The 26,595-nt window shown below is 48.1% G+C and overlaps 1 protein-coding gene across 2 annotated transcripts; it reads left to right on the top strand.

The window, feature by feature from the left end:
- Nucleotides 1-192: 192 nt before the first annotated feature.
- LOC308579536 (protein hinderin-like) lies at nucleotides 193-26,177 on the top strand. 2 transcript variants are annotated; one of them, XM_081214103.1, is made up of 4 exons: nucleotides 193-259; nucleotides 2,070-2,209; nucleotides 9,335-9,429; nucleotides 19,597-19,754. In XM_081214103.1, the coding sequence occupies exons 1-4, from the start codon at nucleotides 211-213 to the stop codon at nucleotides 19,604-19,606; spliced, it is 294 nt and encodes a 97-aa protein (XP_081070229.1). In that variant the 5' UTR covers nucleotides 193-210; the 3' UTR covers nucleotides 19,607-19,754. The 2 variants fall into 2 exon arrangements, 1 of the variants encoding a protein (XP_081070229.1); XR_014004528.1 differs by lacking the exons at nucleotides 193-259; nucleotides 19,597-19,754 and adding an exon at nucleotides 25,149-26,177 and having other exon boundaries at nucleotides 1,901-2,209.
- Nucleotides 26,178-26,595: the final 418 nt, after the last annotated feature.

A 26,595-nucleotide genomic window follows, 5' to 3' on the forward strand; every position in this document is an offset into this window, starting at 1 on the left:
AGGCAATGGGAGAGCCGGCTCCACCTCCACCTCCTCCCTTCCTCCCCCCCCTTCCGTTCCGAGTCCTCCCCATTGGCCGGCTCTTACGACAGCGCGTCACTTGCGCCGTATCTGGGCAAAGCCCGGGTTCCGTAAGCTAATGGGAGGTCAGAGTCGCGCGTGGGGGGCGTGGCAGGGCGGGGGGACGCTGGGAGTGGCCGTTGTTTCAAGATGGCGGATGTGGCCGCGGGGCCGGGGCCGGAAGCAGCTGCTCGTTGGAGTAAGGACCGTCTCTTTACCTCAGGAGGGGCTCGCGGGGGGGGGGGCGTGGCGGGAGGAGAAGGAAAAGCGGGAGGGGGGGTCTAATTTGACGGCGGGCCGATAATAAACGGTGGCAAAGGCTGCCGTGGTTCCTGAGCATGTGCAGAGAGCCGCCTCCATTGCCTCAGGAAAGAAGCCCCGCCGAGTGCGGAGCCAGGCCCGGGGGTTACGGGGAAGCCCCCACTCCCAGGGCGGGGGGACCTTGGCCTGCCAGCCTCTCTCTCTCTCGCCCCTCGCCCTACTCTGCAGGGCTGTTGTGAGGGGCCGGGGAGCGTCGCTGGAGGGAGAGAGAGAGTGCTGAACATTGCTGCTTCGTGTTCTAGTACAAATGCTGCTGTCAGTATGTTAAATTCCCCCAGAGCTCCTTCGAAGTCTCAATTCCGTGCACAAATAGTCGCGCTGAGCGGAGACTTGAACTCGGGGCTTCCCGGCTTCCCCCGTCAACTCTGAGCTGCTGCAGCTAATTTCAGCTTTTCTTTGTGGTTCCCTTTGGTGGAAGTTTTGGTAACTTTGGTGGCTGCCGGCATGGGGAAGACGGGGCTCCTGGTGGGTGGGAGACATGTATTGCATGGCCCTTGAGGTGTCCTGTTCATGCATGGGGAAGACAGGGCCCTTGAGGTTTCTGTATGTCTTGAGGGACGTGTCCTGTTTATGATATCGTCTGCCTCCATAGCCTCTCCCCTTCACCAAGTGACCCCATGTCTCGTGACCCTGCAAAACAGACCCATAGCCTATTCGTCACTCCCTCCTAGCGCCCTTTCCATCCTTGGCAGCAGCATTAGGCGTCCCACTCGCAGCAGAAACAACTGAGGGTCCCAGGCACCAAATGGTCATACATATAGAGCTAGAAATGGAGGCTGAGACTTCCAGGCTCCCAGAGGCAAAGTTAGTGGTTTTAGAGACTTTGCATCACAGTTCGGCCAAAGAAGGCTATCCCTCACTAGGTAGCTCGGTTGGTTAGAGCGTGGTGCTGATAATGCCAGGGTTGCAGGTTTGATCATAAGGGCCATCTTCATTTTCTTGCATTTCAGGGTGGAAGAAGTAAGGGAACTTTCTCTAATTGCCCTGTGAAGAGTATAGGAACAAGGCAGCAAAAATTAGTCTTGTCCTCCTCTCTACTCCTCTCCCTGGTCTTTGGTTCTGTGTTGTGATTGTCAACTTCATAATTGTAAAAGAAATGGTAGGGAGAAGGATAAGCTAGTTGCTCATGGAATTATAAAACTTTATTAAGTACCTTCAAAGCCATTAAAAATCTGTTTGGTATACAAAATAATTGAGCTCATTCTTATAAAAATGTTGAGAATAGTCAGGCAGCTGATGTGATAACTGGGGTCTATAAAAAGACTATTAATCTTTGGTCTATGGTGTAACCATGCAGGACTTTGAACCAAGCATTCGGGCCGGATTGAGAAGGCAATTGGGCCGCAACCGGCCCACGGGCCTTAGGTTGCCTACCCCTGGTCTATGGTGTAACCATGCAGGACTCTTCAAACCAAGCATTCGGTCCCTGTCTCCTGACGGGAAGAGGAAGTCCAAGGTGCAGGGTTCTTGGTGTTGGGCAGGGTTATCCTTGGGCCTTCTCAAGTCTGGGCTGGTTTGTTTTTGTTCATCAAGAGTTTTTCCTTGGGCTGGGCTGATGCTTAAGCTTTTTTGGGGGGTGGGGGAGGGTGCTGTTTTCATTTCCTCTTTTTTGTGGGAAGCTTCAATGTGGGAGGTGCTTTGTAAGAACAAGTTGGAAGTTTTCCTGATCTTGTCTGTTCAATCTCTAGGAATTTCCACAGAGAGGAATTTTAGAGCAAGACACCTGCTGAAAGGTCAGAAAGCGGAAGTGAAGGCAAAGGTGCCTGCAGCTGCTGCTCCTGCCCCAATGGATGCCTGGAAAAGCGCAGGCCAAGCGCCTGGGCAGCAGGTCAGTACGGAGAAGGGCAAATGAAACCAGAACTCTTGAGGCTGCAATCTGTGGCAGAGGTAACTTGGAAGTCTATTCAACTCAGCAGGACAGAGTAAACCTGTGGAGGATGACAATGTGAAGTTTACTTATTGTTTTATTTATTTATGACATTTATATGCTGCCTTTCTACCAAGGCACCCAGGGCAGTTTACAGTGTTAAAATACTGAAACAAATGAGATATAATGTAAACGTGGTCTTGGATGGTGGCAGCGATGGCAGTCCAATTGGATGCAGACTTGATGTTGATGCAGACTGTTTCTGCTTTATTCACACGCAGCTGAAAAGTGGCTGTTTGTATCTGGCTTAGAAGCCTTTCCCCTCTTCTTTTCTCGTGCAATCATTGTGGCGTTCAAGGTGCAAAGATAAAGTAATTGTGCAGGCCTTGAAAAATCTTCCTTGTCCAGGCATCTAAAAATTTACTTCAGCATTTGTAACTGTGGCTAGATTAACGCTTGCAAGCCTGGGGCCAGAATGGAGCAAGTAGGACCAGTTCCTGTCACAGTGCCTAAGGATTAAAAGCTTCTTTTAGGGAGTCAGAACTCTGGATACACCTCCGTCATTGCCTGTTCTTGCAGCTGTGTATAGTGTTGTGACAGATGAGCTGCCTTTCAGCATGAACAGGCAGCTGCAAGGGATTTGTCAAAAAGAGGCATGTCTTCCTGCTCCTCTTATTTGGGGCTGGAAGGCAACCGGGGGGGGGGGGTAGATTGGCTGGCAAGGTGTCCCAGTGCTTCTCTTTGGAGATTTGCTGCCTCCTCCCAGCAGGTCTCTCTTCTCTTTGGGGCAAAGACAAGCTTCTTCAGTGATCAGCTTCCACATTCTCTGTTGAGAAGCTTCCCTTTATTGGGCCAGACATTGGTTCACCAAGGCTGCTATCTTCCACCAGCTGTGGCTGTCTAGGGCAGTGGTTCTCAAACCTTTTTCTCTGGGCAACACTTTCAGAATAAAAAATTGCTTGCAACACACACACACACACACACACACACACACACACACGTGTGTGTTTGTTTGTTTTTTGCTAATAAGAAATATACTGGAAAACAAAAAGAAACAAGAATAAAAGTGCTGGATTTATAACATAGAACACTACTACTTTGGATTAAGCCTCGACCCTTCTTTGTGCCAGCCATGTACTCTACCCAGCAAGTTACCATCCCTCTAGCAGAATGTTTTTGCAAAGAGCATTTCAAGTTATCAGAACTGCCCTCTCCTCGTGGGCAGAACCATGGCTGTGTGAGAGATTGAGGCGGAGAGTTAAAGATCGTCCCCTCAGACAGCAGCAGTTTATGCCTGCAGTGTGAGCAGTGCTCCTTTTGAATACATTACAGAGTCACTAAAGTGGAAGATGTAAACTTCAGTTGTATAGGAGCTGCTGTAAAAGTGCATCCTTACGCTGCCTTTATTGAATTTATAGCTATGACTAATGGGCCTCTGTCTAAAGAAGCAATAGTGGGTTATAAAACAACAAAGCAGGGATCACAGAAAGAGAATATTACATGTTAGCTCACCCCCTCCAATGATGACGATTATAATAACATAGTATATATTAGTTTAAAAACCTGGAGCGACTAAACCAATTAGTCATCTAGTTCTTCTTTTCCCTGAGGCCGATCTGTCTTACAGGGCAAATTGGAAAGTGTGAAAGCCCTTGTTTCCAAAGAGGAACTGTTGCCCAATTGCTGCCCAGCTGGGCTGGTGTAGCTGAGTCATAAATCAAGATGTGATTTGATTGGGTGGTGCAAACGGAAAGTACAGCACTATTTCAGAAAAGAACTGATATCTCAATTTATTTTTATTGTTTTGTTTCCCACCCTATCCCAAGGGTTGAGGGTGTGTAGCAGGTATTTTATCTGTAACATGTCTCTCTAAGGGAGAAATAGAAGAAGATGCCTTTACCCCTGTATGGCTCCCCTTTATCATATCACAGCCCAACAAGACAACGGCGAGAATCCACCAACAGCATACGAATCAATATTGCTAACCTGATTCAAAAACATCCACCCACCCCACTCACACATAAAAACAAAGTTCACCACAGCCAATCACAAACAAGCAACAACACCCTAGGCCAGGGGTCAGCAAACTTTCAACAGGGGGCCGGTCCACTGTCCCTTGGGGGGGCAGACTATATTTTGAACGAAAAAAATGAACGAATTCCTATGCCCCACAAATAACCCAGAGATGCATTTTAAATAAAAGGGCTCATTCTACTCATGTAAAAACACCAGGCAGGCCCCACAAATAACCCAGAGATGCATTTTAAATAAAAGGGCTCATTCTACGCATGTAAAAACACGCTGATTCCTGGACCGTCCACAGGCCGGATTTAGAAGGTGATTGGGCCGGATCCAGCCCCCGGGCCTTAGTTTGCCTACCCATGTCCTAGGCCAGGGGTCAGCAAACTTTTTCAGCAGGGGGCCGGTCCACTGTCCCTCAGACCTTGTGGGGGGCTGGACTATATTTTGAAAAAATATATGAACAAATTCCTATGTCCCACAAATAACCCAGAGGTGCATTTTAAATAAAAGGCAACATTCTACTCATGTAAAAACACGCTAATTCCTGGACCGCCTGCAGGCCAGATTGAGGAGGTGATTGGGCCGGATCTGGCCCCCGGGCCTTATTTTGCCTACCCATGCCCTAGGCCAACCCCAACTTCACTCTCCACCAAAGGAACACAAGCAAATAGCAACGAGAACCTGCACAAACGACGCTGACACAAAACCCCACACATACATTAAGTAAAATAGAAAGACTACCACCCGACCCCCACCCACTATGGCCCCTCCACCTCTTCCCCCCTTTTTTCCCCTAACACAAATGTCTCAACAAATGAAGCTGATCTGTAGAAAATGTAACTTGAAAAAAAGAGATATTGCACATACTTTTGTAAACCAAGAAATCTTTAATAAAAAAATACATTTTAAAAAAACTACCCGAAGAGATAAAAGGTCTAAGCATCTAGGCTGGAGGTGCTGTAGGGGCCAATCCCAGTCCTTCCTTCCTTCCTTCTATGTGTTGCCTAATAGAAACAAACATTTCTGGGTATTTAGAAAACTGCAGATGATTAAAAGACTTTCAGGTACATAGAATCATAGGATTGTATAGTTGGAAGGGACCACAAGAGACATCTGATCTAACCCCTGCAATTCTGGAGTCTCTTGCCCAATGTGAGGCTCCAACTCACAACTATGAGGTTAAGTGTCTCAATCTCTACCTGCTGCGTTCAACATTGTTCCTCCAAAAATAAATACAGAAACAGCAGTAAGCATTATAATCCCATTTCATCCAGCTCCAAGGAGAAGGAGGTACATCTGGGGTCACCAGTTGTGGTTCTTGTGGCATCCACGGAATCCCCTCCCTATTAGCCTGGTGCTGCAAGGTTGTTAATGTTGTCACCAGGCAGACCTTCCTGGAGAGTAAGTGCAGAAACTGCGGTGAATTGTTTTTTGCCTGTATCTTCTCCGTCCTTGTGCGCGATTCTTTCTGAGAGTTTGTTGCATAACCTCAGAAGTGAAAAAAGGGGCATTTCTGCCTGAATCCTGTGGATCTTGGTGGCTTGGTAAATCCTCCTTGTTTTGCGATGCTGCTTCAGCTGCCAGATTCCACCTCAAATGTCAAGGTGAAGAGGAAGCCAAGCTGTTTACTGTGCTGTTCTCTGCACAAAGTACCGGCAAACGCCAGAACTAACCTAGCTTTGGTCAAAGCAGAATGACCTCCTGGCATGGTTGAGATTGCATAAACAAGCAGTTGGTAGCCTCAGCCTTACGCCCTCCTCCCCTCATGGCAATGTCATGCCTCTCATTCTGCTCTGTACGTCCTTTAGCAAAGTTCTCTCCATGGCTTAAAGAGCTGTCAGCCATTTCTGGCTTGGCTTAGCCACCCTTCTGGTCTGTGTGCTGCTCCTATATTGGAGTAATGCATCACTTATACTTACATCACTTACACAACAACATACAGTGCAGAGCTGTGCGTGTAATATTGCAAACCTTACAACAACTCTGTATGTATTAGTCCCTATATTGTGAATGGAGTGGGGTTTGAGACGTGGGTTTTGAAGGTTGCCAGCTGAATTTGTGGCTTAGATGAGATTTGGTTCCCACCTGCATCTGTGTGCTGGGTGCGTTACTGACTTCTCTCTTCAGACGATCTCCTTATTCCATGCTATATCTCCATCATTTCGCCCCTGCTTAGCTGTTTGGTTGCTGCCACCGGCTTTCAGGGAGTGCCCTCCCTTTTCCTACAGCTTGTTAAGACTTAAATGTGTTCTCTCAATGTGCCTTTTTTTAAAAAAAGTATGACTTCCTCTTGATACCTAGGCAGATAATCTGCCAGTCATATATTTCATGCTGGTGAATTAGTGAATATCGTTGGGAGTGCAGTGTTCCCCAGTGTGTTTTGGGACAGTCCTGCAAACCAGGCTTTCCTTCATGTTTTTCATGATTTTGAAAAAGGTGCTCCTTTAAAAGGCCTATGCATAGCGTCCACCAAGGATATGTGTTGCAGAAATTACTTGACTCAGGGTACCTGCAATGGGTGCTTCTCTCAAACGTAATGGGAGAGCATCTATTTGGTGTGAATGTAGGGAGTGAGCTGTTGCCTTTGGAACTAGTCATCCTTTTTTGAGAAGTGCGGAGAAAGTTTTCGCAGATGTAACCTGCAGCTGTTAACTTGAAGTGCTTTGAGTGAAAAGCTTGTTTAAATTAAACACAAATCAAAAGGTTTGAATGAAGCTCTTTTAATGCCTGGGGTTGTGAGAAACATCACTCGATACAGGTTGATCGCTGCTATCCATTTCAAAGAGGGCTTAAAATAATAATTTTATTAGCTTTTGAAGACTTCTTTGAAAGGAGTAGCTGGACCCAGAAGGGCATGGTTTCTTGGTAATGTCTAGCCACAACTCCCAGTCATGCTCTTGAAGAGGCATCACATAGAAGAGATACATACCCTTTGTTCATTCTTTGTGATCTGTGCCACAGGCCTCTGTTGGCAAGAAATGGCAAGCTCTTCAGAGGGGAAAAAAGCATTGTGTTGTTAGCCTTTGGCCAATGTAAAGTGGCACCTAAGGGGATGAAGACATCCATATGTTCAAAGACTCAAAAGGTGAAAGGGATGGGTTCTAAAATAACTGAAGACTGCCTTGTATTTGATGACTTGCCTCGTAGCCACAGGCTACCAGGATTTTCATGCAGGTTACTGAGCAGCCAGCTCACTTGATTTTTTGGCTAACTGTAAAGGAAGAGTACAGTGGTACCTCGCAAGGCGAATGCCTCGCAAGACGAAAAACGCGCAAGACGAAAGAGTTTTCCGTTTTTTGAGTTGTTCCGCAAGACGAATTTCCCTATGGGCTTGCTTCGCAAGACGGAACGTCTTGCGAGTTCTTGCGAGTTTGTTTCCTTTTTCTTAAAGCCGCTAATAGCCCTGCTTCGCAAGACGAAAAAACCGCAAGACGAAGAGACTCGCGGAACAGATTAATTTCATCTTGCGAGGCACCACTGTAGTCTTACCTCACCTACAGTCAGCACAAAAAACACAGTGGACTATCAGAGTGTCTCTCCTCCACCATCCGTCATGGAAGAAGGCACTTTTTATGCTGACTTTGGAGGAGGGGGCAAAACAAATATTGCAGGCTAGTAACTTTTTGACTTATTTGTAAGGCTGACTGAAGAAGTACCCTTCTCCCCTTCTTGTACAAAATGGATGCAGCAGGATGAAGAACTACTGCTGCTGCCTCCTTGTTGAGCTCTTCTTGTCCTGGCAAGAGTACAGCTATGGGGCTGGGGCCCTGTGCTGTAGGATCACCCTATACTAGTTATTAGAGGGTTGAGTTGTTGTCATGTCACCAGAGAAATGGATGGTTGTTTTTAACTCATGCACAAAGCAGAGACACAAATACCCATGCTTATATGCATGTCTGTATTGTGTATGTATGTGTTTGTGTTGAAACAGTTTTTAAATTTAGGCTCTGTTGAGTTTGCTCCAGCAGGTTAGCGGTAGCGGCAGCAGCTGGTGTGATTGTGCAAGGTGAGGCAGGTTGTACATTGGGACCTTCTCTGCAAAGATCCTTCCCGAACCTCTAAACCACCATTTTGTTCAAGCATTAGTCATTAATTACTCGTGGATTTCATCTCTGCGTAGTCCAGTAATTTCTAGCTCATTCTCAGTATTTTTGTTCTGCTGCTGTGTTAGTCACTGTGGAGAAAGGTGCTATTACACGACTGAAATTGAGAATATAATGGAAGACTCCCAACTCAGCTCTCTGAAGGTGCACATTGTATTAGCTGTGAAAATTCAAGACTTAGCGGTTACATTCATGCAGAGAGCTGAAGGGAACTGTGCATGTAGAATGAAATGCCCTCTGGCGGACAAGGAGTGCAAAGTTAGCCAGTTCTTACAGTAAGGGAGGATGACCAAAGCACTGGCAGTGACATTTTCATTGCTGCAGTAACCTGAGGTTTTCAGTTTCCTTTGGTCCCTGCACAGTAGCAAAGTGGGGTTGATATGGCAGGCACATTAGTTCTATCGACTGTGAGGGTTTTGGAGCTCCTTTTAAGTCTTTGAGCAGCATCAGCTTTGACTGAGCCGTGGAATGCATGTTGAATTGTGAACTGCACCGGATTGATAGTGAACTAAATGCTGAATTCTGAAATAACCACAGAGGGGGGGAAATCAAGCATTTTAAACCTTGAATAGCATTTATTGAAATGATAAACTGTTTTTTATTGTAAGCATTTCCCCCATACTACTGCATTTAGCAAGGTAGCCTTTAACATTCACACATATTGTATTGATAGTTATATGATATATTCATGGGTTGACTTTTGTACACTTTTGTCAATAGCACCTTGGGCACAGCAGTCTTGCTCCTGGAAAAACTGCATTGTCAACCAATTAATAAATAACATCATTAATAAGGATTAAAAAGGGGGCAAATTGGTTGGTTTTTTATTGTTTAAAAACTTGTGTTCTCTAGTTCTTAATTCACCTGGGGCCGAATATACAGCCTGTGGCTTTATTGTAGATTCAGAAACACTTCTTCCATGTTAATGATTGCTTTTTAAAATGCTGGTTTTAATTTTCAGGTCCCTGACAAAGTAGGAATGAAGAGTGCTTCTCTAAAGGATTTATGTCCTGAAGACAAGAGGCACTTGGCAAACTTAATTAAGGAGCTTGCAAGGTGAGGATAAACTGTCTGATAATGCATCAGGTTTAGGATGAGACTCTTTCCTTTTTTATAAATATTTTATTAATTTCCAAATATAACAAAAATAAAACATCAATACAAATTCAGTATCAAACAAAAAAGTTGACTTCCCCCTAGTCCCTTCCTTGGTTCCAATGTTTATCAACATACCACATGTCCAGTGTAAAATAAAAACTATTAAAATTATTGTTCATTCATAATGTAATTACAAGTAGTCCTAGAACCCTGCCAATGTATTAACCTGTGTACATTTCTTCTGTATATGCAATAAAGTCCTTCCATTCTTCCTTAAATTCGTTGCCCTCTCTTTCTCTTAGTTTCATTGTCATTTTCGCCATTTCAGCATATTCCATTAATTTAACTTGCCAATCTACTTTGGTCGGGACACCTTCTTTCCAATGTTGTGCAAGCAATACTCGTGTGGCTGCAGTCTCATACATAAGTTCTTTTGTTATCTAGGTATATCTACTCCTGTAATTCCTAGTAGGAATGTGTAATGATAATAGGGGTTGCTCGTGCGTAAGTTGCCGCCACTCCTGGCTAGGTTGCCTGGTTAAACCTTTCTGTCTGGACAGCCCTTCACTTCGTGGCTGTTTCAGTCGCTAGCAGAATCCGTCAGTCGGCGTTTCTTAAACCTTTTCCAGCATAAAAGCTGTTTGACGCCAAGTCTCCTCCTACTCTCCCTGCGCGGAAGTCTTCTGCGCAGGGAGGGTGTGGGTAGCGGAGGACCCGTGCTCTCCCCGCTGGTCTCCGGCGAGGAGTCCTGGAGCCCTCTCGCCGATTCCCCCATCTGCCCCCCTTTATCCCTGGTGTTACGCTGATTTCCTTCCCCAGCTGATGAGCTGCCTCTCTCCCTGCTGGGCCCTTCTCCAGCATCACTTGGGAGCCTTGCCTCCGCCTCTGGCTCCGATGTCAGTTCCCTGACAGAATGCTTCTGGTATTTTGGCAAAAGTTATTGTCAGGGGTTCAGGAGCAGAGACGCAGAGAAGGGAGGAGACAGAGAGCGAGGGGGAGGAATACGAAGGAAAGATGAGTGGGGATGACGAACCGAGATCGCCGAGCTTATCCAGTGAGTCCGAGGATTCCCAGAAGGGAGCGCCAGCGGTCAGAGCAAGGGGGGAAAGCAGGGGGACACCCCAGGAAGAAGGGTCCAGAGAGGAATCAGAGAGCAGCAGTTGGAGATCGGGACCCACGTACCCAGCCGGGAGCAGCGGGGAGAAAGGGGACCAGATATCGGGTTCCGGAGGCTTTCAGAAGGAGGGAGGGCATGAGTCAGGAGTAGTCACGCCCACCTCGGGGAGCGACGAAACGATCAAGAGGAAGGTTGAGAGTTGGGCGCGCGCGCCAAGTTCAAATGTAGCGGAAGCTGGCGCAGTAAGCAGCCCAGAGAGTGAGCCAGGTCCCAAAGCCCGCCGCAAGGAGGCGGAAGGGTCAGGGGGGTCCGCGTCAGAAGAGAGTAGGAAAGAAGAGACCCCGGGGGGCAGAAGGACCCAGAGACGGAAGGAAAGGCGCAGGAGGTGGAGCAAGGCTAGGGTATTAAGCTGGTGTGCTAGAGGCGGAGACTCAGACGGGTCTTCGCCGGTCTGACCTAGAAGAAGTAGGGCTGCACGTTGCAGTTTGGAAATGGAACCTGTAATCCAATAAAGACTCTTTTAACCTGAACGCTGGCTAACGTGGTCCTATGTGAGCTGGGACTGAGTGGCAGCCCTGACAGTAAGACCCGTCTCCTTAAAGCTTCGGACACCTGATACCTCGCAGCGGAGGCAGAAGCAGCGAGAGGAGGAAATTGGTGTTTGGGAGCGAGCTCACAACGGTTGGCAGAGATGACGGAAGCAGAGAAAATTTCAGCGCTGCAACAGGCAGTGACCCAATTGAACGCGGAGGTACAGGCATCCAAGAAAAGGGAGGAGGATGCGGCAGCCGCCTACAGAGATCTCCACGCCAGGTTTGAAGCATTGGTTAAGCATGGGCAGCCAGGACCCAGACCGGAGGGGGTTGGGTTGGCACGGAGAGCAGGAGGGCTTGTGGCTCACTTCGATGGGAATTTACAACAGTACCCCAATTTTCGAGCAGACGTAATGTGCGCACTGCAACTGCTGGCGAAAGACTTTAGGGATGAGGAAGAGAAAGTGGGGTTTATACGATCCCATTTGCATGGGGATGCTAAAGCATGGCTACGCAATTTGTGGAGGGATAAAGATCCGGCGCTTCAGAATGCAGATGCCTTTATCAAAGCGATGGATGCGTGCTTTTTATCTACCATTGACGTGGATCTTGCCCGACGGGAGATTCATGGACTGAAACAAGGGAGGGCGAGCGTACGCCAGTATCACGCCCGCTTTTTTGCGCTGGTCAGTGCCTTGGAATGGGACCGGGATTCGCCCCCAGTCAGAGACCTATTCTGGGAGGGTTTGAGCAGTGCTGTTAAAGACGAAATTGCGAGGGGGGAGAGGCCCCGGAGCACGCAGGAGGTGGTCCAAAGGGCGCTGACTGTGGGGGTGAGGCTGGAAGAACGTCCGTGGTGCAGAGACGAAGGACGTGGAGGGCGCGAAGCAGCGAGAAGTTTCTCTTTCGTTCCCAGGGAAGCTGCGCGTGCGCAATCCACACCTCCGCCAGGAGGGGGAGTGGAACCTATGGAGGTGGGAGGCGCCAGGGCTCAGTCAGCTACCAGAGCCCCTGCACCGGCGGCCGTCAAGACTAAACCTCCTAGAGGGACCAGGAAGTGTTATATATGCGACAGCTCTCAACACTTGGCGAAAGAGTGTCCCCAGAGGAGCTCCAAGCACACTGCAGCCTCCGCAACGGTGAAAGCGGCCACGCAACACAGCGAACACCAGCAGGGAAACGACGATGTCTGGCTGGAGACAGAGGCACTGGGGCCCAGCCAGACGCATCACTGAAGCAGTCCCCAGCGCTCTTGCAACCCACGGACCCCCTCCCACCCAAACCAGTAGTGCAACTCACAGCATCTCTCCAGCTGCCCGATGGCGTCACTATCGAAGTGCCGCTTTCTGTGGATTCTGGAAGCAACGCAGACTTTATAGCACAGGATTTTGTGGAGCAGCACGCTATACAGCTATTACCGGCCACTCTGCCCCTGCAAGTCGTCACAGTGGATGGCAGGGAGTTGCTGGGGGGGCAGGTGGTGAAGCAAACGCCGCCAATGGTGATGCGCCTTGGCAACCACAGGGAAGTCATCAGTTTTAACGTCACCCGACTGTCGGACACACCCATTGTGTTGGGCATGAGTTGGCTGGACAGGCACAGTCCGACACTGGCTTGGTACCAGCGACAGCTGATCTTCGGCTCCTCTTACTGCGCAGAACACTGCATCCTGCCAGGACAGGAGGGAGAGGAGGAGGAATCACAACTGCAGTTGGGAACGTTGCAAGCAGTCCCCCACAAATACGCAGACTTTCTGGAGGTCTTCTGCGAGAAGGAGGCAGACAAGTTACCACCGCACAGGCAATATGACTGCAAGATTGACCTCCTACCAGGGGCGACGCTACCGAAGGGGAAGCTGTATTCCATGTCTGAGGATGAACTACAGGAACTCAAACAGTTCATAGATCACAATTTGGAGCGCGGTTTCATCCGGGAGTCCAGAGCAGTAGGGGGCAGTCCTGTTTTCTTTGTGAAGAAGAAGGACACGCCCCAAAAAAGGCTGGTGGTGGATTTTCGCCTCTTGAACAAGATGACCAAGCCCTCTGATTTCCCCATGCCCAGGATTGACTACCTACTGGCGACGGTGCGCAAGGGACGCGTGTTTACCAAGTTGGACCTGCGAGGGGCGTACAATCTCATCCGCATGAGGGAGGGCGATGAGTGGAAGACAGCCATGTTCACGCCTCTGGGCACCTACGAGTACAGAGTGATGCCGTTTGGATTGCAAAACGGTTCTCACTGTTTTCAAGCTTTCATGCATCATGTGTTGGCGGGACTCCTCTACAAGAAGTGCGTCTGCTTTCTGGATGACATCCTGATATTCTCCGAGTCGCAGCAAGCGCATGACCAAGACGTTCGGGAGGTGCTGGAGAGGTTGCAGCAGCATAGACTGTACGCCAAACTGGAGAAGTGCCAGTTCGACATGACGGAGGTGGATTTCTTGGGTTACAAGTTGTCGGACAAGGGGCTAGCCATGGACAGCGCCAAGGTTCGGGCGGTGTTGGATTGGAAGAGCCCACGCAACCGGAAGGAGGTCCAGCGGTTTGTCGGCTTCGCCAACTTCTATCGCAAGTTTATCAAAGGGTTCGCGATGCAGACGGCGGCTATTACGGACACGCTAAGCTCCAAGAAAAAGAAATTCATCTGGACGGAGCAGGCGGAGCAGTCCTTTCAGGCACTCAAGCGTCTCTTCGCGTCGGAAGAGCAACTGCTGCATATCGACCCCAGCAGACCGATGCGGGTAGAGACGGACGCGTCCGATAGAGCAGTGGGAGCTGTCCTGCTGCAGAGGGACCCACAGGGGGTCTGGAGGCCGGGAGCGTTCTACTCCAGAAAGCTCAGCAAGTCGGAGCAGAACTACACCATCTGGGACAGGGAGTTGCTTGCCATTCATGCAGCCTTCAAGGCGTGGAGACACTTCCTGATCGGCGCCAAGCACACGGTGCAGGTCTGCACGGACCACAAGAATCTGGAGCACTGGCGCACGGCGAAGTTCCTGAACCAGAGGCAGATACGTTGGGCGGAGTTCTTTGCTGACTTCGATTTCCGAATAGAGTACGTCCCAGGCAACACCAACATCATGGCGGATGCACTGTCCCGAAAACCGCAATACCTCGAAGAGGCGACGCCAGCGGCAGCCATGCACATCTTCGCGCCAACAGCGTGGGCGTGCGCTTCAGCCACAGTAGACCTGGATGCGGTGCGGCGGGCGTTGCAGGACGACTCATTCGCGCAGGCGAAGATGGCCGAGGTGCACAAGGGCACGGCGAAGAGCGACGAGTTCCAGATACGGGACGGCTTGCTCTTACGTAAAGGGGCCATCTACGTGCCGGGAGATGAACTTCGCGCCAAGGTACTGCAGCAGTTGCACGACGCACCCACGGCCGGGCACTTTGGCACGGAAAAAACGGTGGAATTAGTCGCAAGGGACTTTTGGTGGCCCAGACTGAGAGGGGAAGTCGCGGACTACGTCGCGAGGTGCGACACCTGCCAGAGGGCCAAGCCGGTACACAAACCACCGGCGGGACTGCTGGAACCGCTGCAAACGCCGTTTGAACCGTGGGAGAGGGTGGCCCTGGACTTTGTCACGGATCTACCCAGCTCGAGAGGCAAGACAGCTGTACTAGTGGTGGTGGACTTGTTCACCAAGATGGCACACTTCATACCGTGTGCGAAGGTGGCCACGGCAGAACAAACAGCCAAACTGTTCATAGATCACGTGTTCAAAGTGCACGGGCTGCCGCGGTCTATACTGTCCGACCGCGGTCGCCAGTTCATCTCGAATTTCTGGCAGAAGCTGATGGGCTTCCTGAACGTCAAGATCAACCTGACATCAGCGAGACACCCACAGACCAACGGGCAAGCGGAGAGGGTCAATGCCATCATGCAGCAGTACCTGAGATGCTATGCCAATCAACAGCCGGCGACGTGGGTGGATTACCTGCCGCTCGCCGAGTTCGCCTACAACAACACGAAGCACGTGTCCACAGGGGTGACGCCGTTCTTCGCCAACAATGGGAGGAATCCCAGAACCTTCCCGGGACTGGACAGAGTGGGGGAAGGGGAACCGCAGACGGCGGACGCTTTCGCGTCTGAGTTGCAGGAGGTCCACGATCAACTCCGACGGCAGCTGGAGCTAGCGAAGCACGCATACAAGGTGCAAGCGGACAAGCACAGGCGGGTTGGCGAAGAGATCCGAGTGGGAGACTGGGTCTGGTTGGCAGCCCACGCAGTGCCGACCAGATCGTTAGCCAAAAAGAAGTTGGGGCACAAGCAACTCGGTCCATACCAAGTCGAAGCGCAGATCAACCCAGTAGCTTTCAGGCTGGTGCTACCGGAGGGTTCCAGGATGCATCCGGTGTTCCACAGGTCGGTGCTCACTCCCTACAGGACACCTCACAGGTTCCAGGAACCAGGAACAGCACCGAGTCCGTCTCAGGAGCGGACGGAGGCGGGAAGATTGCCACAGCAGGACCCCATCAACGAAGTCACGGAGATTTTGGACTCCAGATGGGGGGAAGACGGAGTGGAATACCTCCTAGCCAGAGAGGGCACCCGGGCTAGTGCTAATAGCTGGGTGCCAGACTACGCTTTGGAGGAACCCCTGCTCAAGGACGAGTTTCATGCCCTTTTCCCACACAGACCCATGCCAGCAGGCTTCTTCGACGACTGGTTGTTCACGCCCACACTTTCCTCCAGCACGTTCCATGGCTTCGACTCGGACGGGGAGCCCGCACAGCGCGCACGTTCCCCAGAGGGGTCACCGGAGGGTTCGGCGTCCGACACCTCGTATTGGTGGGACGATCGGCCAGAGGAGCAGTGGCGCCGGAGGTGGCTGGGGATGCCAGGTCCAGCGACCGACGCAGAGACTGACATGGACGTGTGCGGGGAGGATCTCGGTTTCGAGCACGGTGGCACTGAAATGGAGGCAGAGCAGCTCAACGTTGACGAACGCGAGGAGGAAGACTCGGAGGTCTTCAGTTGGCGGCCAGCGACGAGGAGCGAACTGTATCCGGCATTCACTCCTGTGATGATGGAGCACCCAGCAACCACCCTTGAAAGTGGGGAGGGGGGAAGGGGGGGCTTCGAGGGGGGGATGGATGTCAGGGGTTCAGGAGCAGAGACGCAGAGAAGGGAGGAGACAGAGAGCGAGGGGGAGGAATACGAAGGAAAGATGAGTGGGGATGACGAACCGAGATCGCCGAGCTTATCCAGTGAGTCCGAGGATTCCCAGAAGGGAGCGCCAGCGGTCAGAGCAAGGGGGGAAAGCAGGGGGACACCCCAGGAAGAAGGGTCCAGAGAGGAATCAGAGAGCAGCAGTTGGAGATCGGGACCCACGTACCCAGCCGGGAGCAGCGGGGAGAAAGGGGACCAGATATCGGGTTCCGGAGGCTTTCAGAAGGAGGGAGGGCATGAGTCAGGAGTAGTCACGCCCACCTCGGGGAGCGACGAAACGATCAAGAGGAAGGTTGAGAGTTGGGCGCGCGCGCCAAGTTCAAATGTAGCGGAAGCTGGCGCAGTAAGCAGCCCAGAGAGTGAGCCAGGTCCCAAAGCCCGCCGCAAGGAGGCGGAAGGGTCAGGGGGGTCCGCGTCAGAAGAGAGTAGGAAAGAAGAGACCCCGGGGGGCAGAAGGACCCAGAGACGGAAGGAAAGGCGCAGGAGGTGGAGCAAGGCTAGGGTATTAAGCTGGTGTGCTAGAGGCGGAGACTCAGACGGGTCTTCGCCGGTCTGACCTAGAAGAAGTAGGGCTGCACGTTGCAGTTTGGAAATGGAACCTGTAATCCAATAAAGACTCTTTTAACCTGAACGCTGGCTAACGTGGTCCTATGTGAGCTGGGACTGAGTGGCAGCCCTGACAGTTATTTTATACATTTTTTTCATTTCATTGTAAATCATTTCCCAATAGTTTTTTCTTACTATTTTACATTCCCCCTACATATGAAAAAACATCCCTTCCGTTGTTTTACATTTCCAACACTTATTTTCTTTAGATTTGTACATTTTTGCTAATTTGACTACAGTGAGATACCATCTATACATCATTTTCATATAATTTTCTTTAATCGCTACACATGCTGTAGATTTAATCCCACTCTTCCATAGTTTTCCCCATTCCGCCATCTGAATATTGAGTCCCACATCTTGTGCCCATTTAATCATGACTAAGATGAGACTCTCTTTCCAATTACTGTTATGAAATTTAAGCATTCATGTTTATTAAAAGCATATGACCACTCCTTGCTGGCACAGGTATGATCAAGTAGGGCATGGAGCGGTTGTCTGCCTCTCTCTGTTTCAAGAGACTGCTGCTGTTTAAGGAAGGCCTTCAAAGGGTTTCCTACAAAATTTGTCCCCATTGTGTCATGGATGGCCTGAAAAGTTGTGCCCTATCTCACTTTGCTGCTTCCCCCCAAGCACCTACAAGTTCTTGCTTTGGACTGTGACATACTAACATGGGGCCTCTGTGAAACCAGCACCCATGTGGTCCTGAGAGCACACTCCCTCCCAAAGGATCTTTAGTGGGAGTCACACAGAGCGCTGTCCTTAATGTGTGTATCTGAACCCTCCCAAACGACAAAGGTGAGTCCACATGAAAATAATATAAAAAATAAGAAATTTATTATAAAGGTAGTTTTATCAAGGAGAAGGGGGCGACAAAGGACGAGATGGTTGGACAGTGTTCTCGAAGCTACAAACATGAGTCTGACCAAATTGCGGAAGACAGAAGTGCCTGGCGTGCTCTGGTCCAGGGGGTCACGAAGAGTCGGACACGACTAAACAACAAAGTTTTATCAACAAAGTGCAGCAGCATACACACAATTCTAGGCACATATAAAAGCAATATTCTAGCTTTCTAAAATAAGCATTCTAAATAAGGGTCCAAATTAAACAGGGGAGGTTAATTAGAAAGATAGTCACAAGTTAGTTCTCTTGGCACCTGCTGGAGTGCTCCTGAAACTGTGAGTGTGCACACCTGTGAGTGTGCAGGTGATCTGACCTGAGGTTGCCTGACTCATCCTGGAAGTGCCATTATTCTGTCTAGTTTGTATTTTCAGTTCTATGGCATTCCCAGTTGGTTGAAGGAACCTGGCACCAGAATCTTAAAGCGGAGGCGTCAGGACCTTTTGCTTACTAATTATCCCATAGCCATTGTTGCAACCTAGCTTACTGAGGAGGAGTGAATTGTTATGTATCTTCCTGACCTAGCTGGCAAGAAGGTCAGGGATAGCCAGAGGAACTGTGTCTTTCCCCATTTAAACTGTCCCAGACTCTCCCGAAGGGAGAATTGCCCTTTGCGTGGATCCTGCTTGCGAGTTTCCCACAGGCACCAGGCCAGCCCCTGGGAGAGCAGGATACCGCACTAGATGGGCTGTTGGCTGGATCCGGCAGAACTCTTCTGATGTCCTTATGTCCAGAGGGATTCCAAAGGAGCAAACCAACCAGTGGGCCATTTCCTCTCTTGCACGATGACCTCCTTCCTCAAGAAGTTCCAGAGCCTGAAGAAGGGCAGAGGCCAGGTGAGGGAGACCAGAAGCAGAGTCTGAAAGGGCCTCAGTGCGTCCTTGGAGCAATCTGTGGCGCTGCAGTCTCTGGCCTGCTGTTTCCTGGGGGCTCCTCCTCTGGAACAGGCCAGGACACCTGTCAAGGAGCTGTAGGGGGCGAGCACAGGCCATTCATGGGGCAGGAAAGAACAAGAGGCATAAAATGGAATTAGCTTTTATGCGCAGCAAGCAACAACACAGCCCAGTCTCCCACAGCAGACGGAGACTGAGGCGAGGGGGTGGGCTCGTCCTCTGAGCCTGCCTGGCCTGTCGCTCAGCAACTGCAGGTCTGTCCTCAAAAGGGATGTCAGGGGGGAGGAGAGCCAGCAGGACTGGGACTGCCCAGCCGCTGAGCAGCAGATGCAGCCTCCAATACATAAAATTCCAATAGATAATAAATTTTCCTTTCTTTTTCCTACTTTCCATCCCATTTTCCATGGTGTTTCTTTATTCTATCATATTGCTGCACCCCAACTTCACTCTTTTGTATCATAGCAAAAATACAATCATCTCCTATTATTTCCATTGCTCATAGTTCAAATCCTGCTCGCGAATTTGTGATATTATAATATTTCTTCAAATAGTCCCAAAAAGACTTCCATTAAACATAAATCAGTCATGGTTCTCTTATTTTAGCTGCCAGCTTTGTTGATCTATTCTTTGCTTATCCATTCTTTTCTGCTGGGAACTTCTTCATTGTTCCATTTCTGTGCATAGAGAATCCTAGCTGCTGTAGTTACATACACAAATAACCATCTTTTTTTTGAACTTCTAGCCCTATAACCCCAAAAGCTTCAGTTTTGTTTTGTTTTTTTCATTTGAGGGGTATAATCACTTTGAACAGATAAAAGTCATATATCGTTCCCCCAAATTCCTCGTTTTCATTCAGGTCCACCACACTTTCTCATCCTGGTCTTCTTTTATCTTCTTCCAGCTGCCCATGATTGTCAAGGAGATTTACAGACATCTCCACAGGATCCCAGACAAAAAAAGACACTTATGGCAGTGGCCACCTCACATCAAGACTGCAGTGTGCAACCTCGTCTCAAAACGGAAGAACTCAGTGGTAGACATCCTTCTGGAATGTGAAGAGTAAGGGACTCCTGCCAGCTCCTCCTGTCCCCCAGGCTGCTCCCCACCACGATCCAGGGTTTAGGGGTCGTCGTCTGAGGTCCCCCTGGCCAGGCAGTGCCCACCACTGTTACTCATCCAGCCAGTCCCTGACATTACCCTACAGACCCCACCAGCCCTCTGTCCTTATTTCCTGATTAGACTCTGCTCCTGACCTTTGTTCCTCCAACTACATCACCCTCCAAGGATTTCGTGCTCACCCAGTCACACCCTCAATGCTCCTTATAGTAGGAACCGCTTTTCAGCATTCCCTGTATCTGGGGCAGATTTGTTTAATTTTGGGTTAGATCAGAGCAGCCAACATGTGGCCCTCAATGCCTTTCTTGGCAGCCCTCAGCAACCTTTGAGGCGCCCATACACACCTGTAGCCCTTGCACTGCCTTCCCAAAGCTGGGTAAGCAAGGTGCTGGGCATGGGAAGGAGGCATGAGGGATCTGTCAGGGTCCTAGAATCCTCCAACGTCCTTCCCATAGCCTAGTTAGCTCTTCCCAGCTTTGGGAAGAAGGTGGGAAGGCTCTAGGTCCTGCCAGGGCCTTGTGCCTCCTTCCCAAATCCCAGCGCCTCACTTGTCTACCTTTGGGAAGCCAGCATGAGGGCCGGGTGTGGCCTCGCTCCCCACTCCCACAGTGTGCAGTAGGTTCCTTGATGAACTACTCTTGCGGCCCACTTGATATGAAAAATTGGAGCACCCTGATTTAGATGGTGTATATTTCTGCTCTGGTGCCTCTGCGTGAGGGGTGGATTACAAATACTCCCAGTAAATAAATGATGCATGTTAATGTATTTTGGTGTTTAATGAAGCCAAGAACTGTATCACAAGATTCAAAGGAGTCAAAATGCAAGGCATCTTTGCATTGTGAGCTGCACATGAGTCTGGGAGGTGTGGTCTGGTCAGAATCCACAAATACTGATATTTAAACCACCCCTATTATTATCTGGGATGGAAGAATCTGTCCAAATTGGTTCTCTCAGTGTCTCATTTCTCCACTCTTCGATTCAGTTCCACACATTTTGCAGCAATCATCAAATCTTTTTTTTTAAAAAAAATGCTCATGAAAATTTACCATAATTTTAGTGCAAATTTCTCCTGATAAACATGTTTTTGCGAGCAAATCCCACTAATGTAGCACATTTATGCATTTTTTAAAAATGCGCACTTCCCCCAATATGTGCATTTATGCAAACACAGGTTGTATGAGTACATTGCAAAAATCATACCTGTGCGAATTTTAAAAGACAGCAGTATTTTGTTTCAAATATTCTTTCTGAAAGTGTAGATTTGATAGGTTTGTCTTTCTTTCTTTTCTTTAAATGATTTTTATTAAGTTTCCATTTACCAAATTACACATATCATACCAATTAGTCCAAATTATATCAGTCCACTTCATAAACTCCAAATATTTTCTGGATTATAATTTTTTGTGGGGGATACCCATGCTTCTCGATTGGCCGGAGTCCATACATCTATATTTCTGCTGCTTTTCTGATGTTTTCCAGTCCCATCTTCTCAACTCTTTGTTGTTACTCATATTCCTTTTCTGTCACCTCCGAGTTCTCTCCACAAGTGGGTTGAAAGAAAGTTTATATCTCTGTGTGGGCTTTTGTAATGGTCTCTCGTAAATCTCTCGCAGAAATCCAATAATCAGGACATTCGTTCAAGCAGACACTCGATCTTGTCACTCCGATGAAATACAGTCTAAATGTCCGCTCATTAACTTTCCAGACCCGCTGCATCATAAATTAGTCCTCCAGGAGGGTAGCCTTTTAAGTTTTACGATCCCAAGCTGATAACCGGTCCACGGCTTTTCCTCCCTAGACCCTATATCCTGCAGCGAAGGTCTGCCTGTCCATATCGAGTCCAATTTCTTACTGCGTCACAGAGAGAGACTCTTTTCTTTTCCAAATCTTTCACAGAATAAAACCTTCAATTTATATTTTTTCCCTACACAGTTCATTTTTAAACCCTCTTGCAAATTAGTCGTTGAGACAGTTCTTTAAGGGGGAGTGTTGTTAAATTAATCACATGAAAAAGTAGAAAGTCTTCCCTCCCTTTCCGTTCCGTGTACCAAAATGTCTACCATTCTCTGATGTTATCTCTGTTCCTTCGGTCCCGTTCTCAGTGGTAAAATTATTAGCAGGTCAAAACAGAGACAGTTCTTTAAGGGGTAGGGTTGTTAAATTAAGCACATAAGAAAGTAAAAAGTCTCCCCCCCTTTCCATTCCTCCTACCAACATATCTGCAATTCTCTGATGTTATCTCTATTCCTTCCGTCCCAATCTTCTTCATCTCAGTGGTAAAATAATTAGCAGATAAAAACACTCCTGACCTCTCTTGAAGCATGTGCGTTTACTTTCTCCAATTGTTTCTTCTTTTTAAGCAATGCAACCAGATTCGCTCCTGAAAGTAGCTTCCAGGAGTTCCAAGCCTGTTTGAGGGCTTTCCACCTTGTGCCTCACCCCCTCCTTCAATCGAACTCGGGGGTGATTTATGGCATCCGCGGGTGAGTACAGCGTCTTCCCCTTCCCAGGGAGACGAGGGAGACTGATTTTACTCTCCATAATCAGCCTCTAATTACCTCGTACTGTAGCACCCTGCTTGTGGTTAACGCTTAGCTGGAATGAAATATTCAACGCAGCAACAGAGAAATTAAAATAATAATTTATTTGTCAGACAAATAAATGAGAGGCACAGTGGTATATGGTTACCAAGCTCTGGCCTGGCCTCCTGCCATTATGGCCAGCACTTATATTCCCTTAATCCAGCCCCCTTTGCTCCTCCTTTGGCTGCCTCTGTCCAATCAGCCTGGTTGGATTTCCTATTGGCTGATTGCTATAACCAATCCTAAAAGATACACCCATATCCTCCTGTCCTTATATGGAACACAAAGAGCTATATATTGTTACATCTATAAATGACAAATAAGTAGTAATATATCTTACATGTGTCTCAACAAGGAATCTTAATTACCAGCTCACCTCTTGCCCTCCTTGCCCTATTGCCTTCTAAAACAAATGGTTAATCTTAAATTTTTATCTTAAACATATGTCAAGGATCTTGAGTTTCACATCAACATTGAAAGATCTCCTTCATTTGAAGGTTTCTAAACAAATGCCTGACAGCTATATATCAGGACTGCTTGGATGGCGTCTTCCTGTCTGGCAGGGGGGCTAGACTGGTGGCTGACTTAATTTCAGGATAAATACAACTCTTACAATTATATGAAATAAGAATTTAGCATTTTTTAAATCCTTTGCATAATTACATTTAAGCAAATATATTTAATACATAACATAGGTAGCCTTTTAAAAGGAATAAGGCCTTTGTAAAGTAGAAAAGGAACTCAGTAAAAGGAACACAGTAAAAAACCGCTTTAAAAGAAGCCTCTTCAGTTTACACCCCCCCCTTCAGCCAGCTGCTTTTCCCATTAGCTCTTCCCAACATTTATTGCCCTCTAACTTTCTCAGTTTAAGAAAGAAACAGCTTTTAAAAAGGACTTCCCAAAAATGCTCTCTTTCTGCCAGCTAAATGCTTCTCCATTTGGTCTTTAACCTTAGAAAGAAGATCTGGCTCATTTTACTGGGAGGCACATTGGTATTATTTTACTATTTACCAACTATTAATTATGTTTATCTCTGCCTTTTTTATCTTCTGTAACATGTAGGGTCAGTGTCCTCACTCAGTCTGTAATTCCAGCTTTTACGACTTTGAGAATTGTTTTCTGCTATAAATCAAGGGGCCCCTTGTCTAGGAGGAAAACATTGCCTGTGTTCTTTAAACAGCTGGCCTTCTGCCTGGCATGAAACATTTGAAAATCTAAGCCCATTTAATTTAGGAACCTGATCAAGATATAAGCCAATATAAGCCTTGATTAAAAATGCAGTCTATATTCAGATGCCACAGTACAAGCTGGATAGATGGTATTGTCGGCCATCTTCCAAGGTGCCCCTAGCGGGCCCCCTTGATAGGTTTGTCTTTCAGTGCTTAGGCAATCAGATTTATCGTCCGTCCCTCATGATCACTGATTGCAATAAAGAAAATGACATGATTGACACACATCATTTTCCTTAGGCTTCATATCACCACATATCTCGAATATTGATGGCACTGAAGGAATTTGGCCACACAGTCATAGCTAGGAAGAATGAGATGCTTGAGGTAAGGGTGCCAAATGAAAAAGGAGCATTGCAAGAGTGTAGGTCAGCCATCCCCAACCTGGTGCCCGTTCCCCATCCATGTGTTTTGAACTGGAACTCCCATCAGCACCAGACAGCATGGCCAATGGTTAGACACGATGGGAGCTGTAGCACAACAATATCTGAAGGGCACCAGGTTGAGACGATCCTGGCAGACTGGGTCCTTAGCTGCTGTTTACATTCACACCAAAGCATATGAAACAGCCTCTGGGTTCCTATTATCTACAAAAACAGAGCTGAATTGGAAAAGAATGAATCCTGCCCCAGGGTTCTGTCTTGGGCCTGTGGTTGATCACCTGTTTTTAAATAAATGCCTTGGACGAAAAAAATTGAGGGGATGCTCAACAAATTTGCAGATGACACCAAACTGGAAAGGGTAGTCAATGCCGCAAAAGACAGAATCGGGATTCAAGATGACCTCAACAGATTGGAGAACAAGGCCCAAACTTACAAAACGAAATACAGTAGGGACAAATGCCAGGTTCTACATTTAGGCAGGAAGAATCAGATGCACAAATATAGGATGGGAGACACGTGACTTGCCAGTAGTATGAGTTTCCTGGAGGGAAAAAATGAATCTTGTAAGTCTGCACAACAACTCCACGACTTACTGACTACTAATATTTTCCCAACTGCTAAAAGGTCCCAACTGAACGGTGACTTCTTCCTACTGCACTTAAGGTTTCCAAACACACTTTTCTCAATCTTTCCGTCCAGAATATGGTCGAGAGGAATGCCTGTATCATCCTTGCCTATGGGAAAATGGCGTTTGGGGCACAGCCAGAAGACCTGTGGTCATTGTGACAGAAGTCCTCTTCCAGTTCCGTAGCGTCAGGAAGGTATGGCTCTCATTTCCCCATGGACTCCTGTTGTTTGTTCTCTCGATTATACCATATTGGCCCAGATGTATGCCACATCCGCAGATAAGCCGCACCTTTAAAATTCAGGGGGGGGGGGAGACATATATAAGCCGCTCCCTTAAAATTGGAGAGAAAAAGGAAAAAGTCAATTAGATTCAGGGAATAAAATACCGGTAGTGTTTTTCTTTTTTATCATATACCAAGCAACCGCTGGTACTGGACCCCCGAGCGCGCTTGGTGTGGTGGTGGCAGAGATGGTGTCTCCAGTTCTCTGACATGCTGTGTGCTTCCCCCACAACAGGAAGTTATAAAAGAGAAGCCACTGGGGTCTTTCTCTGTTTCCGTCCTCCGCCAAGCGATGGACACAATCACCCACAAGACGTAAGTACGGGGAGGTACTTATAGTCTCCCTACAGCTTGTCACTGCCCCACCTATTTCTGGCACCTCCCTTGCTGCTGGGTGCATGTTGTACCAGGACTTACCCATAATTATGCTCCACAGCTGCTGAATTAGCACTTTTCCTGTGAGTTTTGGATCATTTCCTCTCCCCTTCTTTCTCTTTCCTCTTCAATGCTTTGCGACCACCCATAGACTTACAGCTCAGGTCAGAGCTGGTGAGGAAAAGCATAAAGACGATCTTCTCACTGCCATCCCTGAAGCTGACGCTCAAAGCTGGGACCACCATGCGAGCACCAGAGAGCCAGGTGACTGGACCTGAATGGAGGAAAATGGGACTGCCAGATTAAAGGATTTGAGGGCAAAGAGTCTGAGCCATGAAATAATGCTTCCAGAGACACTTGACCAGGCTTCCTCAAACTCGGCCCTCCAGATGTTTTTGGCCTACAACTCCCATGATCCCTAGCTAGCAGGACCAGTGGTCAGGGATGAGGGGAATTGTAGTCTCAAAACATCTGGAGGGCCAAGTTTGAGGAAGCCTGCAACTTGATCCATCACAACAGGAAGTTACTGAAGAGGAGCCACTGGGGTCTTTCTCCAGCGAAATCCTTTGCCAAGCCTTGGAGACCATCACATGCATGACCTAAGTACAGGGAGGTACATCTCAGTCCCCCTACAGCTTGTCACTGCCCCACCTATTCCTGGCAGGGTGCTGCTTCCCTTGCTCGTTCCTCAAACAGAAGCTGGCTGCTATGAATGCACAACCTCACTGTCTATCTCCACACACGGCAGTTGACTGCAAGGGATGCCTGCAAGGAAGCATAGATTGGATGCTGCTTGTGTGTGTGTGTATTTGTTTGTGGTTGTTGTTTTTTTTTATTTTTGTTACTTTTGTTGAAAATTTAATAAAAATTTAATACAAATATATTTAAATTTAGAACCTTTTTCAATGGAGCTTAAATTTTAGAACCTTTTTTTGACACAAACACATATATACACAATACAGACATGCATATAAACATGGGTATTCCTTAGATCCCAGCCCCTGTCTAGGTATTTGTTTCTCTGCTTTGTGCAAGACAACCATTCTCTGATGACGTGACAACAACTCAACCCTCTAATAACTAGTATAGCATGATCCTATAGAACAGGGCCCCAGCCCCATAGCTGTACTCTTGCCAGGACAAGAAGAGCTGAACAAGGATGCAGCAGCAGTAGTTCTTCATCCTGCTGCTTCCATTTTGTACACAAAGATGAGAAGGGTACTTCTTCAGCTAGCCTTACAAATACTGTGGTACCTTGGGTTAAGAACTTAATTCATTTTGGAAGTCCATTCTTAATGTGAAACTGT

The sequence above is a fragment of the Podarcis bocagei genome (assembly GCF_964188305.1).
Source record: "Podarcis bocagei genome assembly, contig: HAP1_SCAFFOLD_138, whole genome shotgun sequence".
Taxonomy (NCBI): domain Eukaryota; kingdom Metazoa; phylum Chordata; class Lepidosauria; order Squamata; family Lacertidae; genus Podarcis; species Podarcis bocagei.

Bases quoted from the DNA above. Each gene is read 5' to 3' on its own strand.
- LOC308579536 (XM_081214103.1), top strand. From the start codon at position 211: ATGGCGGATGTGGCCGCGGGGCCGGGGCCGGAAGCAGCTGCTCGTTGG. The intron at 260-2,069 runs GTAAGGACCGTC...TTCAATCTCTAG, and splicing joins GGAAGCAGCTGCTCGTTGGA to GAATTTCCACAGAGAGGAAT. The intron at 2,210-9,334 runs GTCAGTACGGAG...TTTAATTTTCAG, and splicing joins GCCAAGCGCCTGGGCAGCAG to GTCCCTGACAAAGTAGGAAT.